The 19,405-nt window shown below is 35.5% G+C and overlaps 1 protein-coding gene across 1 annotated transcript in view; it reads left to right on the top strand.

The window, feature by feature from the left end:
- Positions 1-19,405, top strand: part of LOC123682584 — a 60,915-nt gene that overhangs the window by 37,901 nt on the left and 3,609 nt on the right. Inside the window, exons 6-8 of the mRNA XM_045621297.1 lie at positions 1,775-2,028; positions 3,431-3,565; positions 6,440-6,647. Of these exons, the coding sequence (XP_045477253.1) occupies positions 1,775-2,028; positions 3,431-3,565; positions 6,440-6,647 (597 nt within the window). The remainder of the gene's footprint in view (positions 1-1,774; positions 2,029-3,430; positions 3,566-6,439; positions 6,648-19,405) is intronic.

The raw sequence follows: 19,405 nt of genomic DNA, 5'->3' as shown, positions 1-19,405 counted from the left end.
CCAAAGAATTAATGCATTATGTGTGTTTTTCAAAATACCTGTTCTTATTTCTATCGCTGAGATTTAATATTTTATAGCTTTCTGCTCAACTATTCATCATTTTAAAACGCGTAAAATATTAATTAGTAGTATGCATTAGCAAACTGTGAATTCTCTTGTCATGAGAAATAAAATGTAAAACCAAATGACGTAACCATCTCGGAAAATGTAAACTGTGGGTTTGATGTGTTTAATGTTTATTTTTAATAATCTATTATTGTTATTATTTGTTTCACAGAAAATAAGTATTAAAAATTAATTTTGTAGGAATATTTATATGTATTAAACTTATCAAATGTATCACCCAGTTTTTTCATTCATTACTCATTGAATTCTACATTGTTTTAACGTATCATCTGCATATTTTTGCAGAAAATTTGTCTGAAATCTGAAAAAATCTCAATATTTTCTTACATAGGAATTTATTCCAATGTTAATTATAACTTATCATTATTGAATTGTTTATTTTTTCACCGTCACCCATGGAGCAAAAAAGAAGGAGAAGATTCCATAAGAGAAAATTAGACTTCGAAGAATATCTTGAGAAATAAGCATTTCAGAGCCGTAGTTTTTATAACACTATCCACTATTTTTCAGCTGATCAATAAAAAAAGAGTTCTCATTTAAAAAAAAAACGGGTTCTCATTTGAAGAAATTGAGTTTTGGGTGTTATGTCATGGCTAACTTTTGCCATGGATGTATGTTCAATTGAATTTTCAATTAACGGGAGATAAGCATCTTCTAATAGATAGAAGCTAGAAAATCAGAAATTTTCATGCAAAACAAATTTTCTGGGAAAAATACGCAAATGATACATTGAAGCAATGTAGAATTGAATAAGTGATCTGATTATGAATGAAAAAATTGAGTACCACAAAAAAAAAATTATCATTTCCGAAAGGGGAAGACAAAAAAATCTGATTTTTTTTCCAAGAATTATTTCGTAACAGCGCTTAACTATTAAATTTTAAATTTAATCTCGAATATTTCTTTTATTCATTTCAACAAATAGCCTTCGTAGATCACCCTGTATAAATAAATTAACTATTTGAAGCTTTGTGCTTGTGGATAGTTTCATCAGAACTAGAAAACTCAAGCAGAAATGAGAAGGAAATATATATCTGAGAATTCAAGAAAAATGTAAAATAAATACCCAATATTTCTGTGATTACAGATTCAATCAGGTTGAGATTTTTCGCATAAATAGGTACACGATGATTTATTAGCTCACCGTCAAACTTTCTCATATGAAAGGTCATGTAATTTTAACAAAAAAACGTTATGGGAACATATGTTCGATTCAAATTATTCGAGGAAAAAAATGGTTTCAAAAGTCTCATTCATTTCTATTCATATAATATCATTGATAACGGAAAGTATTCTTAGAAACAAGCAGATTACACTTGTCAGTATGTCATTGTTGGTATATATTCTGATTTGCGTGTTTTATTACACTGAAAAATATATGAATGTAACTGTTGGAGCGATTTAGTTGCTTATATAATTGAAATCGGACGTATGTTCCCAAAATATATGTCGGTGAGCTAATAAATCACCCTATATAACATCGAGTATAACATAACATAAAAAAAAATTTAAAGCCCTGATATCAGGAGCTTTTGAGCATTCGTACCAATTGTACAGAACTACTAATTGAACAGTTTGGAGATATATGAGATGAGATTAATAATAAACATTTCTCACAAGTATTGACGAAAATGTCTACTGTATTTAGATAAGGCTGCTTCTGATCTGGGTGCAGAAAGAAGATGTCAACGAATCTATTTTGCTGGAAATCGGCAGTATGCTAGAGTACGCTGCGATGAACTATCACACCAAACTGTATAAGGAATCCATACCCAACGACGTGATAGACTCTCTGCTGAAACTGATATCTTCGAAGAATATGCTGCAGAGCCTGCTGGGAAACAGAGTGATGCACTATCTGATAGACCGCTGCAATAACAGATTGAAAGTTGACACGCCAAGGTATAATTTGATTTTCTTGTCCAAAAATACAAAAATATTGCTTTGATTCTGATGACTGTCTGTTGGTTACATTTTGGCATATGAACAGAGCCGCCGCTAGGAAGTATACATAGTCTAAGAGCTAGTGGTCAGTGGACGGCAGACCACACATATTTTAAGAAAGCCTAAAATTTTCCCAGTGAGTCAGTTGTTCCTACCAACCATGATGTAGGCTGCTAGCTAAGCGCGGTTGCGGTGGCCTCAGCTGCACTCAGGAGCGACAGGTGTGAAAATTTTATGGAAAAAATTTCATACAAACATAAATCCTAACAAGTTTCATACATGGTGTTGAAGTTTCACAAAAAGTTCAGTTTTTACTTATAACTCTAGTATTATTACATTCATTGTTTTGAATCTTAGGTAATCAAATTCATCATCATCCAGTCGAGTGGTGCGGCGATCCTTTTCGTATTGAAAATCTACACCTATGTAATGTTTTCCGAAAAAATTATTTCATTTCTGAAATCAACATCAATTGGGTAGGTAGTGTTAACTGTAATATGTTGGATTCCAACTAGGGAAGAAATAGTCAGGTTGGGGACAATTGAAAAGAATTTCCGAAGAAGCCAATAAAATAAATACAAAAAATGTTAAATCAATGTGTCCTACCTGAATAACGTTCAGAAATGTATACCAACACTGGTACAGTTTCGTTCCTTGCTATATTCCACAAAGTGATTGTGATCTGAAAATAATGAATATTAGGATTCCATTAACAGATGTGTTGAAAATGTGTTAGTCTATTTTTTGTTTCAATAACTAGAAGTCTCGATAACTTGTATTTTATGTATAATGGACTATGACAGATCATGGTTCGAGTTGTCGTAGTTCAATTGTATTTTACATCATAAATATTTACATCAATAACTACTTACATACATTACGCCTTTGCTGACTAAATGATCCATGTAATTGTCCACCTATAGATATTTCATTTGAATTACAATATTACGGCATTACCTGAAGAATTCCTCCTTATCAAAGGAATAATGTATTACGTATGAAGTCATTCGAAGATCTTATTTGGCTCTTTATTAAATTTGGCCTAGCTTTTGGTCATTTACATGGCCATCATCAGGGCACTGGAAACTATTTTTTACATTACGAAAGACTATTCAATACCAAAAAAAAATTCATTAGTTATCTAAATCTGAACTTACAATTAATCTGAACCTAACAATGAAAAGTTCAATAGATATCTGTGAAAACACATGGCAACATTGATTACTCTCTGATTTCTCTTAAGAAATCAGAAAGTAATCAATGTTTAAATTTGTGATCAACGTTTAGGCAAATGTTCTTGTCTTTGATGGTTTGAGTTGTTTGTAGATATTATTTATGACTGTTTCTCTTGTTTTTTCAGGATATTTTATGAAAACTCCAAATACAATATTGTGGTGAACACCTATCACGAACAAGATAAGCAGTTTTTCCAGAAGCATCGGGAAGCTTTTCATGCGTCATTATTAACTTCTATAATGACACATGGCATGAGACAGTAAGTTTTTGCAGCTATATAGAAATACGATCATTAACAAGAATGAGAAAAGCATTAAGAAAGTAATAAATTTTTCCAGAACAAATGTCCGAACCGAAGTCAAAACTATATGGTTATGGACACAGATTGAAAAAATCAATCACGTCCAACCTTTTTTTGGATCTAACAACAAAGTTATAAGCTGCACACGAAGCAGACTTACCAACCTAAAATTGTTTATTAGTACTAAAATAAGCAGAACAATTACAACATTACAAACACTTAGTAAATCGTTGAGAAATCTGCAATCTCCACAAGAAAACATTCACAATCAATTTACGAAACTAATATTTTGCCATTAACTATTCTATCCTTGTCAAAATACCCAGATATCAATGGTCTCTCTCTAACGCCCAGTTCATATTATTCTATGCCTATGAACACAGCTACAGCCATATATTGCAAAATGGCTGATGCAAAGTTGAAGATACACCTAAGATGTACAGAAAACCTGGTGTGTGCAATGATTCGATTTTGTTTCAGACTTTTTGAGAGATTCACCTGTTGCTTTGATGTTCAGCTTAACCAGAGATCTGTAAGGTGGCGCTCTTCAAAATTTTTCGAATTCCCGCTATCTGCCAGGTGCCGTTTAAAAAGGAAATACTGATTTTAGACACTGCAAACATTCACAATAAATTACAATTCAGTTCATATCGAATTTTTATTGAAATGAATGGAATATAATGACAGACCATAGAATATAAAATATTATTGTTCTATACTCAAAGTTCACGACAAGAGCTTAGACATGGGGGGATACTTGGGGTAATTACACGGTGTTCCTACATTGGAGATACAAATGAAAATGACAGATTTCCGGATCATTTTAAGAAAAAAAGTCCTCTAACATGAGTCCCCAAACATTTTGTTTTAAGATACATATGTGTTAAAGTTTAAGTTTTTTTCTCGTATAACCTTCCCTTCCAAGATATTTAATTTGAATTGGCCATAGATATTCCAGTTTAAAGTTTTCAACATGTGATATGCTCCTTTTGAATGCAAATCTACAAAGTGATATTTTTTCTAGAAGGATGCCTGCTTACTTTCTCCAAAACTATATTTTGGTAAATGGCTGTTAGTTTAGAAAAATGCAGAAAAAAACTCTGGTCCAGTACTACACTTTTTGGTTTGTTATAGTTTTGTCGTATCTGCTATCGATTTCGAGAAAAAATTTCTAGTAATCCTCAGGAAAATCCAAATTATTATAAAGAAACAGCTAGTAAGCTCTAATGAATGAATTAATCATAGGTTTTGGTATTTATTTACCCAATTTGTAGCGAAGATTAATAAATATTTGATAAACTGATATAAGCATCACAAAAAGTATGACACACTAGAAACAACCTGTATATCGAAAGCAAAGCGTTTGGGGGCTCATATTCATGAAACATTTTTTTTCTCAAAATTATCCAAGTAATTCCTCATTTTCCTTCTCTTATTTGAGAACACCCAGTATAAGGTAAGACTAAGAATAACCGAATTAGTAAAAAAAAAAATTATTTCGAGTAATTTGGTTCAAATTCCGTTATCAAACTTTTTTTCTAACATTACAGATATGAGTAAAGTTGTCGTTCAAAAATGTTTTTTTCGATTATCCCCCCCAAGAAAAAAAGATCTACGCCCTTGGTTCACAAGAGTCGAGAATTGAGAGAAATGTCAAATGTAAACGATGTATGCGCCATCTGAAAGAAACGCGATCCTTCGAAATCAAGTAGGTATAAATCAGAAAAATCTCCCGTTTTTTCCGAAAGTTTTACAGGTATAATAGACACACCAGGTCTTCTATGCATCTCAGATACACCTAATAAAAATCACGGAAAGAGCTATTCACAGGTTTGGTACCGGCTCATTCACCATTTTCTGTTGAATATTCATTTGAGAGAAAGAAATTATCCATAAATCAACTGGAACGAGATAGTTGGATCTTGGAAATAATAGTCTGTCCTATATTCGGTTCGAGAGTACCTATCGGGTGTCCCAAATTCGTTGTCTAGTGAGGGTATATCAGAATCCCGTTGGGCTAGAAAAAATGAATGGCACATTTTCGGGCTCGGATTATCCAGATTATTAATTTGGTGAAGAGAAAATAGGAAAATGGCGTGAAAATGAAAAGTTCTTATAACTTCGTTTTCACTGGTATTATAAACATGAAACAAAAACATTTGACAATTACTTTTTCAGTAGAATCATCATTTGTTTTTATTGTAATGAATTTTGAAGTTGAAGGAAATCAAAAATCCAATGGAAAGGAGATAATTTGAAGAAAAAGTCCTATAAACATGCAAGCAAATGCAAATGCTACTTTTTGGGATGATTATACCAATTTATCGAATCTTTATTAATCTTCGCTATAGATTAGGTAAATAAGTACCAAAATGTATAATTAATTTATTCATCACAGCTTACTAACTGGATCTTTGTAATATTTCCCCTGAGGATTCCTAGAGAATTGTTTGGAATTTTTTTTCTCGAAATCGGTAGCAGATATGACAAAACTACAAGAAACCAAAAAGTCAAGTATTGGACCAAAGTTTCTTTTAACATCTTTCTAAACTGCCAGTGGTCCACAAAAAAGGGAATATTGCATGAAAACTTCAAATTAGAATATCTGTGTCAAATTTAAGTTGAATATCTTGTGAAAGGAAGTAGCTATGATAAAAGACTTGAAAAAAAAATGGAACAGCCTGTATCTAGAAAGATGCGTTTGCGGCCCCTGCTCATAAAATTTTATTTTCTCAAAATGATTCGAGGAATCTGCCATCATTGTTTGCACCTCCAATGTAAAAACCTCCTAAAGGTGATCTAGGTTCTAGGTATTCACATTTTTTTTTCTAGGATCAACCTCGAGAGTTCCTACACTTTGATTGCTTTACTGATGCTAGAGATACCCTGCGCATACACTGCAGCTGCTGGTGTTTGCCTGGCTATGGCTATTCAGGAGGCTACATTCGATAATGACAATTTCAACATGAACCAATCGCATCGCCTCCATGCTACAGTTATGGCTATAATGTCCCTGGTCTGCTATATATTCAATGCCAAGGTAAGATTCTTCATTTTACGGAGCGATAAATACTTACATAGATATCTTCTTCTTCAAGTGCCGTCTTCGTTCCGAAGTTTGGCTATCATCAAAGCTATGCCTATTCTCGTACTACAGATCTAAACAATTGGCAGTTGTTACAATTGTACCATTCTCTCAAGTTCTTTAACCATGAGTTTCTTCTTTCTATTGATCTTTTGCCCTAAATAATGAAGGCTATTTCAATAGGAAGGTTAATTTCTATTTAAAAATATATATTCATTGTTAAGAGGAAGGTATGCCATTTATGGAAAACGATATAAGCCAAAAAGCTACCATATCCTTTATATGAAATTATCTATGACCAATTAGCACATTCTGCACATTTGCGGTTTTTTGTCGTCGATATCTTCTCAAATTGCATTTTTACGGTCTTGAATCGATTGTGAAACATTGGCATAGATCTTATCTTTCACGTGAGCTCAAAGAGAAAAAATGAACGTGGTCAGATAACTTTTCTTGCAGAATTGCGATTGTTTTGCTGCTGGAGTGGCACGTGGCGCCATCTTATTGAAAATAACCGTTGTCAACAAGAATATGTTCTCATTCCAGCCACAAAAATCATTAACCATTCATTGGTAGCGCAATACATTTACCGAAAAAGCATCATTTTCGTGGACGGGTTGAGGATGGATAGGCTTTTCAACAATCAATTTTCTCCAAGTGCGTCCATTCTGCTCATTAACGTATTAGGCAAATTGAAGAGTCCCCGGTCGGATGCACAGATGGCGGTGCTAGTATTGAATCCATATGATGATTTTTAGTTAGTATCAACTAAGATGCATAGAATACCTGGTGTGTTTACTGATTCGATTTTGTTTCAGACTTTTTGAGAGACCCACCTGTTGCTTTGGTGTTCAGCTTAACCAGAGTTCTGTAAGGTGGCGCTCTTTAAAATTTTTCGAATTCCCGCATCTGCCTGGTGCCGTTTGAAAAGGAAATACTGATTTTAGACACTGCAAACATTCACAATAAATAACAATTCAGTTCATTTCAAATCTTCAATCAAATGAATGGAATATAATGACAGACCATAGAATATATAATATTATTGTTCTATACTCAAAGTTCACGAGAAGAGTGTAGAAATAGGGGGATACTGGGGGTAATTACACGGTGTTCCTAAATTGGAGATACAAATGAAAATGACAGATTTCCGGATTATTCTAAGAAAAAAAGTCCTATAACATGAGTCCCCAAACATTTTGTTTTGAGATACATGTGTTAAAGTTTAAGTTTTTTTCTCGTATAATCTTCCCTTCACAAAATATTCAATTTGAATTGGCCATAGATATTTCAGTTTTCACCATTTGATATGCTAATTTTGAATGCAAATCCACAGAGTGAAATTTTTTTCTGGAAGGGTGCCTTCTTCCTTCCTCCAAAACTATATTTTGGTTAATGGCTGTTAGTTTAGGAAAATGTAGAAAAAAACTCTGGTCCACTACTACATTTTTTGGTTTGTTATAGTTTGTTGTATTTGCTATCGATTTCGAGAAAAAATCTCTAGTAATCCTCAGGACAATCCAAATTATTATAAAGATCCAGATAGCAAGCTCTAATGAATGCATTAATTATAAGTTTTGGTATTTATTTACCCAATCTGTAGCGAAGATTAATAAATATTTGATAAACTGTACGACACTCCAGAAACAACCAGTATTATCCAAGTAATTTCTCATTTTTCTTCGTAACTCTTATTTGAGAACACCCAGTATGAGGTAAGAACAACCGAATTAGTAACAACAAAAATTATTTCGAGTGCTTTGGTTCAAACTGCATTATCAAACTTGTTTTTCTAACATTACTGATATGGATAAAAGTTGTCGTCAAAAATTTTTTTTTCGATTATCCCTCCCCAAGAGAAAATAGATCTACGCCCTTGGTTCACAAGAGTCGAGAATTGAGAGAAATGTCAAATGTAAATGATGTATGCGCCACCTGAAACAGACAGCGATCTCTCGAAATCAAGTAGGTATAAATCTGAAAAATCTTCCGTTTTGTCTGAAAGTTTTACAGGTATAAGTAGACACACCAGGTTTTTTATGCATCTTAGTACGAACCTTCATACGATACGTGTCATAATTTGACAGCAGTCCGATCATTAGTTTGTGAGGTATTGCGTTGCGAGTGTAGCTACTTTTGTTATTTGAAAAAAGATCGTGTTGATAAAATATTGCTTTAAGAAGGGAACAAATACAGTTGAAGCAAAATCGTGGCTTGATGAAGAGTTTCCAGGTTCTGCACCAGGAAAATTAACCATCATTGATCGGTATGCTAAGTTCAAACGAGGTGAAATGAGCTCCGAAGACGGCGAACGCAGTGGACGCCCAAAAAAGGCTGTCACCGACGAAAAAACTAAAAAAGTCACAAAATAATTTTGCATGACTGTAAAGTGAAGTTGACCGAGATTGCAGATATTGTGAGGATATCATCTGAACGTGTACATCATATCATTCACGCATATTTGTACATGAGAAAGCTGTGTGCAAAAAGCGTGCCGCGCGAGCTCACAATCGATCAAAAGCAACAACGTGTTAATGATTCTGAGCAGTGTTTGAAGCTGTTTAAGTGCAATAAACCTGAATATTTGCGTTGATAAGTGACAATGGATGAAACATAGCTCCATAATTTCACTCCAAAGTCCAATCGACATTCAGCTGAGTGGACTGTACACGATGAACCGAATCCCTAGCGAGGAAAAGCACAACAGTCAGCTGGGAAGGTTATGGCATCAGTATTGTGGGATACGCTAGGTATAATATTACCTCCAAAAGGGTATAATATTACCTCCAAAAGGGCCAGATCATCAACAGCGGTTATTATATAGCCTTATTGGATCGTTTGAAGGATGAAATCGTTGAAAAACGGCCCCATTTGAAGAAAAAAAGGGCTGTTTCATCAAGACAATGCTCCGTGTCACAAATCAATGAGAACAATGGCAAAATTGCATGAATTAGGCTGCGAATTGCTTCTGCATCCAACGTATTCTCCAGTTCTGGCGCCAAGCGAGTTTTTCCTGTTCTCAGACCTCAAAAGAATGCTCCCTGGAAAGAAATTTAGCGCCAATGAAGAAATAATGGCCGAAACTGAGACCTATTCTGAAGTGAAAGACAAATCGTACTATAAAAATGGTATCGAAAAGTTGAAAGATCGCTATAATCGCTGTATCGCCCTCGAAGGCAACTATGTTGAATAATAAAATCGGATTTTGCTAAAAAAATGTGTTTTACTATGGTAGACCGGGGACTTTCAATTGGCCTGTTAGCATCCGAGGTGTAGATGAGCCTCATCAATTGAATTTGTTCTCAAGACTCCATCGGCAAAAATACGATGTTGCTGGTGATCAACCGGCATAATATCTTATGTGAACTGAAGTTTAAAAGCCTTAAAAGCTAAGTCTTTATGTAAAATATTATGTAATGCCGTTTGTGGAATGGCTAATTCCCCAGATCGAGAAGGAATCAACGAACCTATTTTATCGTCAACAATACGGGTTACAGCCGAAATATTCTCTGTTTTTCTCGAGCGAAGCACATGGTTTCGCTTCTTTATATAACCACATAACTTATCGGCCATTTGTTGGCAATTTGGAAGACATGTGCTTTTAACTAAGATGCATAGAAAACCTGGTGTGTGCAATGATTCCTTTTTATTTCAGACTTTTTGAGAGATCCACCTATTGCTTTGGTGTTCAGCTTAACCAAAGTTCTGTAAGGTTTCGCTATTCAAAATTTTTAGAATTCCCGCTATCTGCCTGGTGCCGTTTAAAAAGGAAATACTGATTTTAGACACTGCAAACATTCACAATAAATTACAATTCAGTTCATATCGAATTTTTGGTCAAATGAATGGAATATAATGACAGTCCAAGGAATATAAAATATTATTGTTCTATACGCAAAGTTCAAGACAAGAGCGTAGAATTGGGGGGATACTGGGGGTAATTACACGGTGTTCCTAAATTGGAGATACAAAAGAAAACGACAGATTTCCGGATTATTTTAAGAAAAAAAGTCCTATAACATGAGTCCCCAAACATTTTGTTTTGAGATACATGTGAGTTTAAGTTTTTTTCTCGTATAATCTTCCCTTCACAAGAGATTTAATTTGAATTGGCCATAGATATTCCAGTTTAAAGTTTTCACCATGTGATATGCTAATATTGAATGCAAATCTACATGGTGATATTTTTTCTGGAAGGATGCCTGCTTCATTCCTCCAAAACTATATTTTGGTGAATAGCTGTTAGTTAAGAAAAATTTTGAAAAAAAACTCTGGTCCAGTACTACACTTTTTGGTTTGTTATAGTTTTGTCGTATCTGCTATCGATTTCTAGAAAAATCTCTAGTAATCCTCAGCAAAATCCAAATTATTATAAAGATCCATTCTAATGAATGAATTAATTATAAGTTTTGGTATTTAATTACCCAATCTGTAGCGAAGATCAATAAATATTTGATGAACTGATGTAAGCATCACAAAAAGTACGACACACTAGAAACAACCTGTATATTGAAAGCATAGCGTTTGTGGGCTCATATTCATGAAACTTTTTTTCTCAAAATTATTCAAGTAATTTCTCATTTTCCTTCGTAACTCTAATTGAGAACACCCAGTATGAGGTAAGAACAACCAAATTAGTAATAAAAAAAATATTTCGAGCAATTTGTTTCAAACTTCGTTATCAAACTTCTTTTTCTAACATTATAGATATGAGTGAAAGTTGTCGTCAAAAAATTTTTTTTCGATTATCCCCTCCAAGTAAAATGAGATCTACGCCCTGGGTTCACGAGAGTCGAGAATTGAGAGAAATGTCAAATGTAAACGATGTATGTGCCATCTGAAACAGACCGCTATCTCTCGAAATCAAGTAGGTATAAATCTGAAAGATCTCCTGTTTTGTCTGAAAGTTTTACAGGTATAAGTAGACACACCAGGTTTTTTATGCATCTCACTTTTAACGTAATAAAATAAAAATAGTTGTAGGAGTTTTCCCGGCGCCTGCACCATTTTGTATTATTCCAGACATTCAAGAGGAACCGCGAAATATTAAATAATTAAATATTGCCAATATAGGTGTCAGAATTTATATATTATTATAATAATCCCTATAGTTCAGATATTCAGCGTCAGTTAGATCATGATTGGTAACACATGAGCTGGGTTTTTTGTTATTCATATTTCTTCGTGAAAATTTACAACATCGTTTTCCTAAATATTTGTTGTGGAATTTACAATTATCGCCTTATTGGACCATTTATTCTTCCACACAGGCTGAATGAAGTGACATATCTAACATTTTCAATCGAGCATTTGCTAGGACTCTTGAATGATGGAAGCAATATTCCAAGAGGAAATTTTCGAGAACAAAACACATACGAAATGGGATGGGGAAAGGGGTATAAAATAATTCATTTACGAAAATGTAAATAACATGTCGAGAAGTATTTCTTTTTGTATGCGTTTGTCTGATTTCAGCTAGTTTTTAATTTTTTTAATATCTAAAATTTTTTCCTTCAGTATGCTCGCGTCCCCTCAGGTGGCGCCCCCACAGATTAGAAATGCTACCTCAAGTCATGATACTGAGAAATTAAGTCCATTCAATATGAATTAACGCATTATTCAGAAAAACACAGGTTCGCGTTTACTATGAATCAAAAATTCCAGATATTCAATAGCTCATAAAATATCGATGTGAAGTGTGCCATTATTTCAAATGAGTTTGTTTGAAGGAGTATCCATTTTGGATTCTGCGGAAAATTTCACTTTTCGAAAATTCGATGTACAAGGTGTTTAACTGGATGTAGAATAAAGAATATAATTTTCTCAGTCCAGACCTGCGATATCGACAAGTCATCAGGTGCAAATATTAGGCATAGGCCTATACTCATTCCCTCAAATTTTCATGAAGATTCATGCAGGCGTTCAAAAGTTATGCCGATTGAAAGTTTCTGATGAAATACATAAAACAGTTTTTGATGAAATACATAAAACAGTCTGTATCTCTTGAAATAATATCTATAGTTAGGACATGTTTCGAGCACTGATTCAGACTCACCAAAATGTCCTGCATCTGCCCTGAAAGCCTGTATAATCATTCGTAAATCACCCTGTATATAAATACAAGGAACCGTCAGGATGCGATATGTTCAATAGAGCAGTCTGCAGGAGGAAAGTGGGCATTGAAAATCATAGGCATTATTTTTTTTTACCTATAAAAATTCTGTTCACATCGATCGAAGCTCCCCATAACAAGATGTGGTATGTATGTATGAAAGCAGAAGTAATATGAGAATTATTCATTTTTATGCAGTGGTACATTGGGGATTTCTCAAACTTTTGAGTTATGTGTTTAGGCACAAGTATATAATCTTGGTTCCTAGTTTCATATTCATGGATATGAGACAATCTGGTCCACCTTTTTTCATTTTCTTTGGCATACAACAAACATTTAAATATGTAGATACATGGCAGAGAGAAAATATTATTTGCGATAAGAGTTGGCCTACAGGGTGTACGAGAACATAGGTTGAAAATTCGACGAATGATGCGTTTCGGAGCGATGAAAGCTCTATGGATGTCGTCACAGGTACCCCAGAGTAAAATGTTGTAGGAAAGTAAATTATAAACAGTGCTATAATAGATCTGAATCAATCAGCTATTTGGTAGTATATGTCTTACTCTACTGATGGCAAAAAAAGAGCTATTGAGTTTTTTACAAAGCATATCAATACGCGTGGACCAGATAAGGTTCTTATCAATATATATATACCCAAGAATTTACTGCTCACATCAGATTTCCTCAAGAAGTTCGAAAGATAAATTTCCAAAGTGTTAACAGGATTATTTTTGAAACCGAAGTAAATGCTAACTGTTTTATTAACATTCACTATCACTCTATTCGACTGCACCAAGTAACGAACTGGCGTATAATCGTCTCGCACGCTTAACGAAGCTCCTCGGCAGTCTCTGCCAAGACCACAACGGAGGTGCCATCGGCAAAGAGAACCAGCAAAAATAGAGCCAAGTGAATGGGCAAGTCGTTTATGACCAATAAGAACAATAGTGGCCCCAGCACGGAGGCCTGAGGAACCCCACAATCGATTTTAAATTTAGTCGAATAAGTGGAACCAACCTTAACACGCATAGTTCTCTGATGGAGATAGCTACGTAACCAATCAAGATCAAATTTTTTAGGGAAAGATCATCGTCTCAAATTACAACATGCAAATTTTCAGGACGAAATTTTTTTCCATGAACCCCTATACGGCCATCGTGGTGAATCACCCTGTATAATTCGCGGTGTGGGTCAATTAGTCAGGTACTTCATTCACTGTTCATCGGCATGAAATCTCCTAGAATGAGATATCGACTGTTTTCAGCCCCCACATATGGTTTATTCATTTGTAATGGGACCCAAGGTCAGACTGGGTAGTTGAAATATTGTTCGATCAGCTGCACGCGATATATATGTTCTGTCCAGGGTCGAGGCCTCTGCGACTTGCATTTTTCATCAAACAGTGGTGCTTGTTAAACTTTAAATACCTCGATTTGGTCTGGCACATTGAGGAAAAGGGCCAAATGTCAATTTTAAAGGTCAGGGATGGGTAACCGTCGGTATCGATGAATTTTTGTTTGATATTTCCAATAGAGCGAGGTCCCAGGACAGTCAAACTTAACTCTTATATTCTGAATTGAATAAAATGTGAAGTAGTTTGAAGGCCTGCTTCACCACCTTCTATTGAAGTCCTGGATAAATTATCAGTTATAATATCAAAAGAGCATGGACAATATTCGATTATACACCGATTCACGAGACGCAGCTCGCGAAACTTCACGAGACTCGAGTGGTATTTCGCGAACTACGTCGAGTGAAGAGAGTCGTATAATCGAAATATATTGTCTATGCTCAAGTTGGTGTTCGTTACGATTATACCCTGCGCAAAAAAATTAACGCACATTATGGTAATCTCAAATTTATTCTACAACTGAAGGTGTTCTCAAGGATAATTATTTTTATCTGAATTATGCATGCATATGTCATCAACTTTCAAAGTTTTTCTTGAATACAGATGTTTTTTTCCCAGCAGGAATAAAAAAAGAAGAGATTATCAGATTTTGAATGTATTGACTCCACTCTGAAATCAGCTGTTCTCGATCAATTCTAGTGATCAATAGTTTTTCTTTCGTTTGATTTCCTACACTCGATCGCTATGCAACGCGAAACACGCAATTTGACCCAAGAGGAATGTGCCCAAGCGGTAGTTTTGCGAGAAGAAGGGTGGACATACACAAGAATTGCAGAAAGGTTTGGAGTTTCCCATACAAGTGTGTCCAGAATGTTGCAGCGATTCAGGGAGACAGGTATGAATGTCCGAAGACCAGGACAGGGTAGACCACGGGTAACAACTGCCATTCAAGAACGTTACTTGAGAGTTTCTTCGTTGAGACAACGGTTTGCAACCGCTCGCCTCCTTCAAAATCAGCTTGAGCAAACTCATGGGGTACAAATTAGCACTCAGACAATAAGAAATCGCCTCAGAGAATATGATTTAAGGCCTCGTGTCGCGGCAAGAGGCCCAGCTCTTACCACAGCCCATCGAAGGGCGCGTTTGGATTTTGCGAGAGAGCATATCCATTGGGAAGAGGCTGATTGGGAAAGAGTTCTCTTCACAGATGAGTCTAGATTCTGCCTCTACCATTGTGATCGACGTTCCTTGGTATACAGACGTCCACATGAAAGATATGCTCAGTGCAATTTCCTGAATACTACTGGTTTCGGGGGAGGATCGATTATGGTATGGGGTGGAATATCTTTGACTGCTCACACAGAACTAGTGGTCGTTGATAAATGTAGTGCCATTCGCCCCATACATTGGTGAAAATTTCATTTTTATGGACGATAATGCCAGACCTCATCGTGCGCGCATCGTTCAGGAGTACCTTGAAGAGGTTGAAGTCTCTCGAATGGAATGGCCAGCAAGAAGTCCAGATCTCAATCCGATTGAGCAGGTTTGGGATAACCTCAATAGAAGGCTGAGAAGTTCAGAAAATCATCCAGCTACTCTTAAAGACTTAGGAATCTAACGCAGAGAAATCTGGGAAGGATTAGATCAGAACATTTTAAGATCACTCATTTTGATTATGAACCGTCGTTGCCAAGCTGTAATTAACGCAAGGGGTGAAAATACCAAGTATTAAATCACTTATCAGCATTCCAGTATTTTGAAAATTGTTTATTCCTCTTCTTTCACATAAGATTCGGTGAAATCCTGAATTCTTCTTCGATTTAATTGAGATTTTCAGAATGTGCGTTAATTTTTTTGCGCAGTGTATTACGAATAATTTCAGTAAATATAACCAAACAACTGCATTTCGATGATTCAATGACATTTCACTGAGCTTGACTCAATTTTTTTTTGGCGAACGTCCAAAAATGTTACAATGGAAATGATCCCAGTATTGCAGGTGGCAAAACACCAAAACGATTATACAACGTCGTATCGTGTAATCAACACGAATAAATATGTTTATCCAATTTATAATAGAACACCCTGTAGAAACCAGCTCCTGAAAAAGAAATATTTCATGGATGATTTTTCTCGGTATTCATTTACTCCATTCGATATCAGAGGAAGTGAAGGGTTGCATTCGAGTTCTATAAACGATCTTTTCGGCGAAATTTTAATCGCCTTCTTCGATCCGCAATTTCGCCGGCTTACTTTTGCGCTGACTTGTTTGATCCCCATGTATGAAATGCTTCCCCAGGATCGGCTTTTAGCTGTCAACGGTAGTGGGGGATATTTCATAGAATACTTTGGAAGTGCATCGCAGCCAGAAATGTTCACTAACTGTCGTACATACAGGGTGTTTCATCATCAACTCACAACTGGACAAACATACAACAGGTTGATGGTGTTCGATCTGTAGATTACTCTTGTAAATTTTAGGCTAGAATGGTTCATATTTTGACGGTATCGACAGTACTCAGCAGTGGCGTACCCAAGGGGGGGTGAGGGGGATATATCCCAGGAGGAATATCCATTATAAATCACAACCTTATACATCACCATCTTATTATAAGTAAGCAAACTATCATGGAAAGCTTCTTAAAATAATAATAATAAAATAAATCAATTTTTCTTCCAGTTTTCTGCGTTTGAATACAACAGCTGACAGGTGAAAATCAATCTCAAGAAGTGTCTGAAAATTCTGAGTTCTGAAACGAATGAACAATTATTTTTCTTTATCCCTCCTCAAGGCTTATATGTCTGGGTACGCCACTGGTACTCAGCGCATAAGCTTGAATTATTTTTGACACTACAGGCTGGTCCGAAATTGAAGAAACATGATACAACCTGTTTTTCAAAATTGAATGCCTAATTTTTAGATCATATTCATTATCTCCATGAAGTTCTGATTTCGAAATACCCCACTTGTCATCATTGATCTATGGTACCTTTTTTGACAAATTTCATCGATATAATGGTATAAACTAGAGATCATATCTTGAAAACCATTCGATATAATTGTACGATTTATTTTATACTGAATTCACGAAAAGATTTTCAAATCTTCTGTAAATTTACAAGTTAGTCTGCAGGTGGTCCGGAAGACTGCAAATTTTGAAAAATTTCAAAATTTTTAATGGTCATTTTTCAAACTTTGCAGTGTTTTTCAGACCACCTTAACAGTGATTCAGTTATTTGCAGAATACTTGAAAACTTTTAGGAAATTCAATGAAAAGATCATACAACGGTTTCAGAATATCCATAGGTTTTCTAACGAGTGAATTTTAAAGGATCCTCATATTCTTCGTTTGAAGACTACGACTCCTGTTCCTTTGCATCTTGAAGGATTTTCTACAGATATTCCAAAATGTATTTTATAGAATAGTATACTCTCAATATAGTCTGAAAAAGTTATTTCATGAAGTAAACTATTGAAGGTTCATATTATCTCTTTCGATATTCAATTTTACTATATATCATTATAAATGTGTATTATATTCTTCTTCTTCTTCTTCTTGCTTATATGAGCTGGTAGTTCATATAGGTAGGCGTCTGCCTGTTAATAACTAATCAGCCCCTTCCGACGTAGACGTCCAGCATTCTTTCCAACGTTTCGGTGGTCTTACCTGGGTTCTCTTCCCCGTGGGTTTGTTCTGCTTTGCTCCTTTCACCAGTCTGTTGTCCGACATTCTCTCTATATGCTTATTCCAATATTATAGTGAATGAAATAAATTCATTTGAGTGATTCCCGATTAAATATGCAAATTTGAATATTTGGAATCCAATATTTTTCCTAATTGTCGAATTTATAGTAAGCAGAATATTTATTTTTTTCTGTATCTGTCTGCTGAAATCCAAGGTTTGGCAACTTTTGCTCTCCTATTGTCATCGGTTGTTTCACGTCGTTTGGCGCTTCTGAAGTTTGTTTTCTGAATTTCTGATATATTTTGGTATTTATTTCAATGTAGTTTGAGTTAATATGAAACGTACATTGACTATGACATAAGAAGTGCGTTCTTTGCGAAGAAACTCGCGAATTGAGTGAAATATCGTATCACTGATATGTTTTTATTTCCGCGCGCTTCATGTCAAATTTGATAGTTCATGTTGGGGACAAATTGTTTATTACTTTGAGGGGCACGTAAAAATTGAGAATACTCCATCTATCTATGTTTATTACACTATGGATGAATGTCACCGAATCTTCAGTTGTGATTTTTGCTTGACCCCGTCCTCTCGGATCCGCAGTGGTGACCCCCTTCCCTTCTGAAAAACTTCCTAGATCCGCCTGTGAGCGTATCCTCTCGAAGTCCTGTGTTTATCGACCATTTCTCCGATATCTGGTCGGGAGTGAAAACCCTCTCCACAAAATATGATGGATGATGAACCCGCTATTGGCTATTGAATATTTGAATTTTCCTCTTGTGTGGCCCACGCTTGTATTCCAGCAGCTGACGACTACGAGGGTACCTGCGGCGGATGAGAATCTGAATAAACAAGACGTTTTTGATACAATACCTCTTTTATTGATGATGTATTCGATTTTTGTTGTTGCGGTTGGCGAGCATGTTTACTCAGAATATCGACATATTCGAAAATCATGTGGAGCTAAAAGTGGTTGCTTCTGGAGAATATGACTTGTCGAGCACTTTCCAACTTAGTCTTCAGACAAGAGCGTCGAAATGGGGGTACTGGGGGCAATTGTCGTTGACAATGAAGAATTCGACACTGAACCGTTTCAAATTAACAATCAAAATGAAGATGTCGATGACTGTCCCTGCATTTATTGCAATGACATTTTTTTTCGTTTCATACCAGGTGAGCAGTGGCTACGTTGCATGAAGTGTATATAACTTTAAGTTAGCATTACTGCTCATGATCGCGACCGATTTAACAGCTGTCAAATGATTTACTCTCAGTTTGGTTTGGCAATTCATCATGAATAGACTCACGCTTGAACAACGCTTGCAAATAGTGCAATTTCAGTTCGAAAATAATGGTTCTGTGCGGAATACGTATCGCGCACTACGTCCATTTTATTTTGTTTAGCGATAAAGCGCACTTCTGGTTGAATGGCTACGTCAACAGACAAAACTGCCGCATTTGAAGTGAAGCTAATCCTCAAGTGTATGTCGAAACACCGTTACACCCAGAAAAACTGACTGTTTGGTGCGCTTTATGGGCTGGTGGAATCATTGGTCCGTA

This window comes from Harmonia axyridis, chromosome 6 (assembly GCF_914767665.1).
Source record: "Harmonia axyridis chromosome 6, icHarAxyr1.1, whole genome shotgun sequence".
Taxonomy (NCBI): domain Eukaryota; kingdom Metazoa; phylum Arthropoda; class Insecta; order Coleoptera; family Coccinellidae; genus Harmonia; species Harmonia axyridis.
Note: the sequence above shows the minus strand (reverse complement) of the source record. Positions and strands in the feature narration are given on the sequence as shown.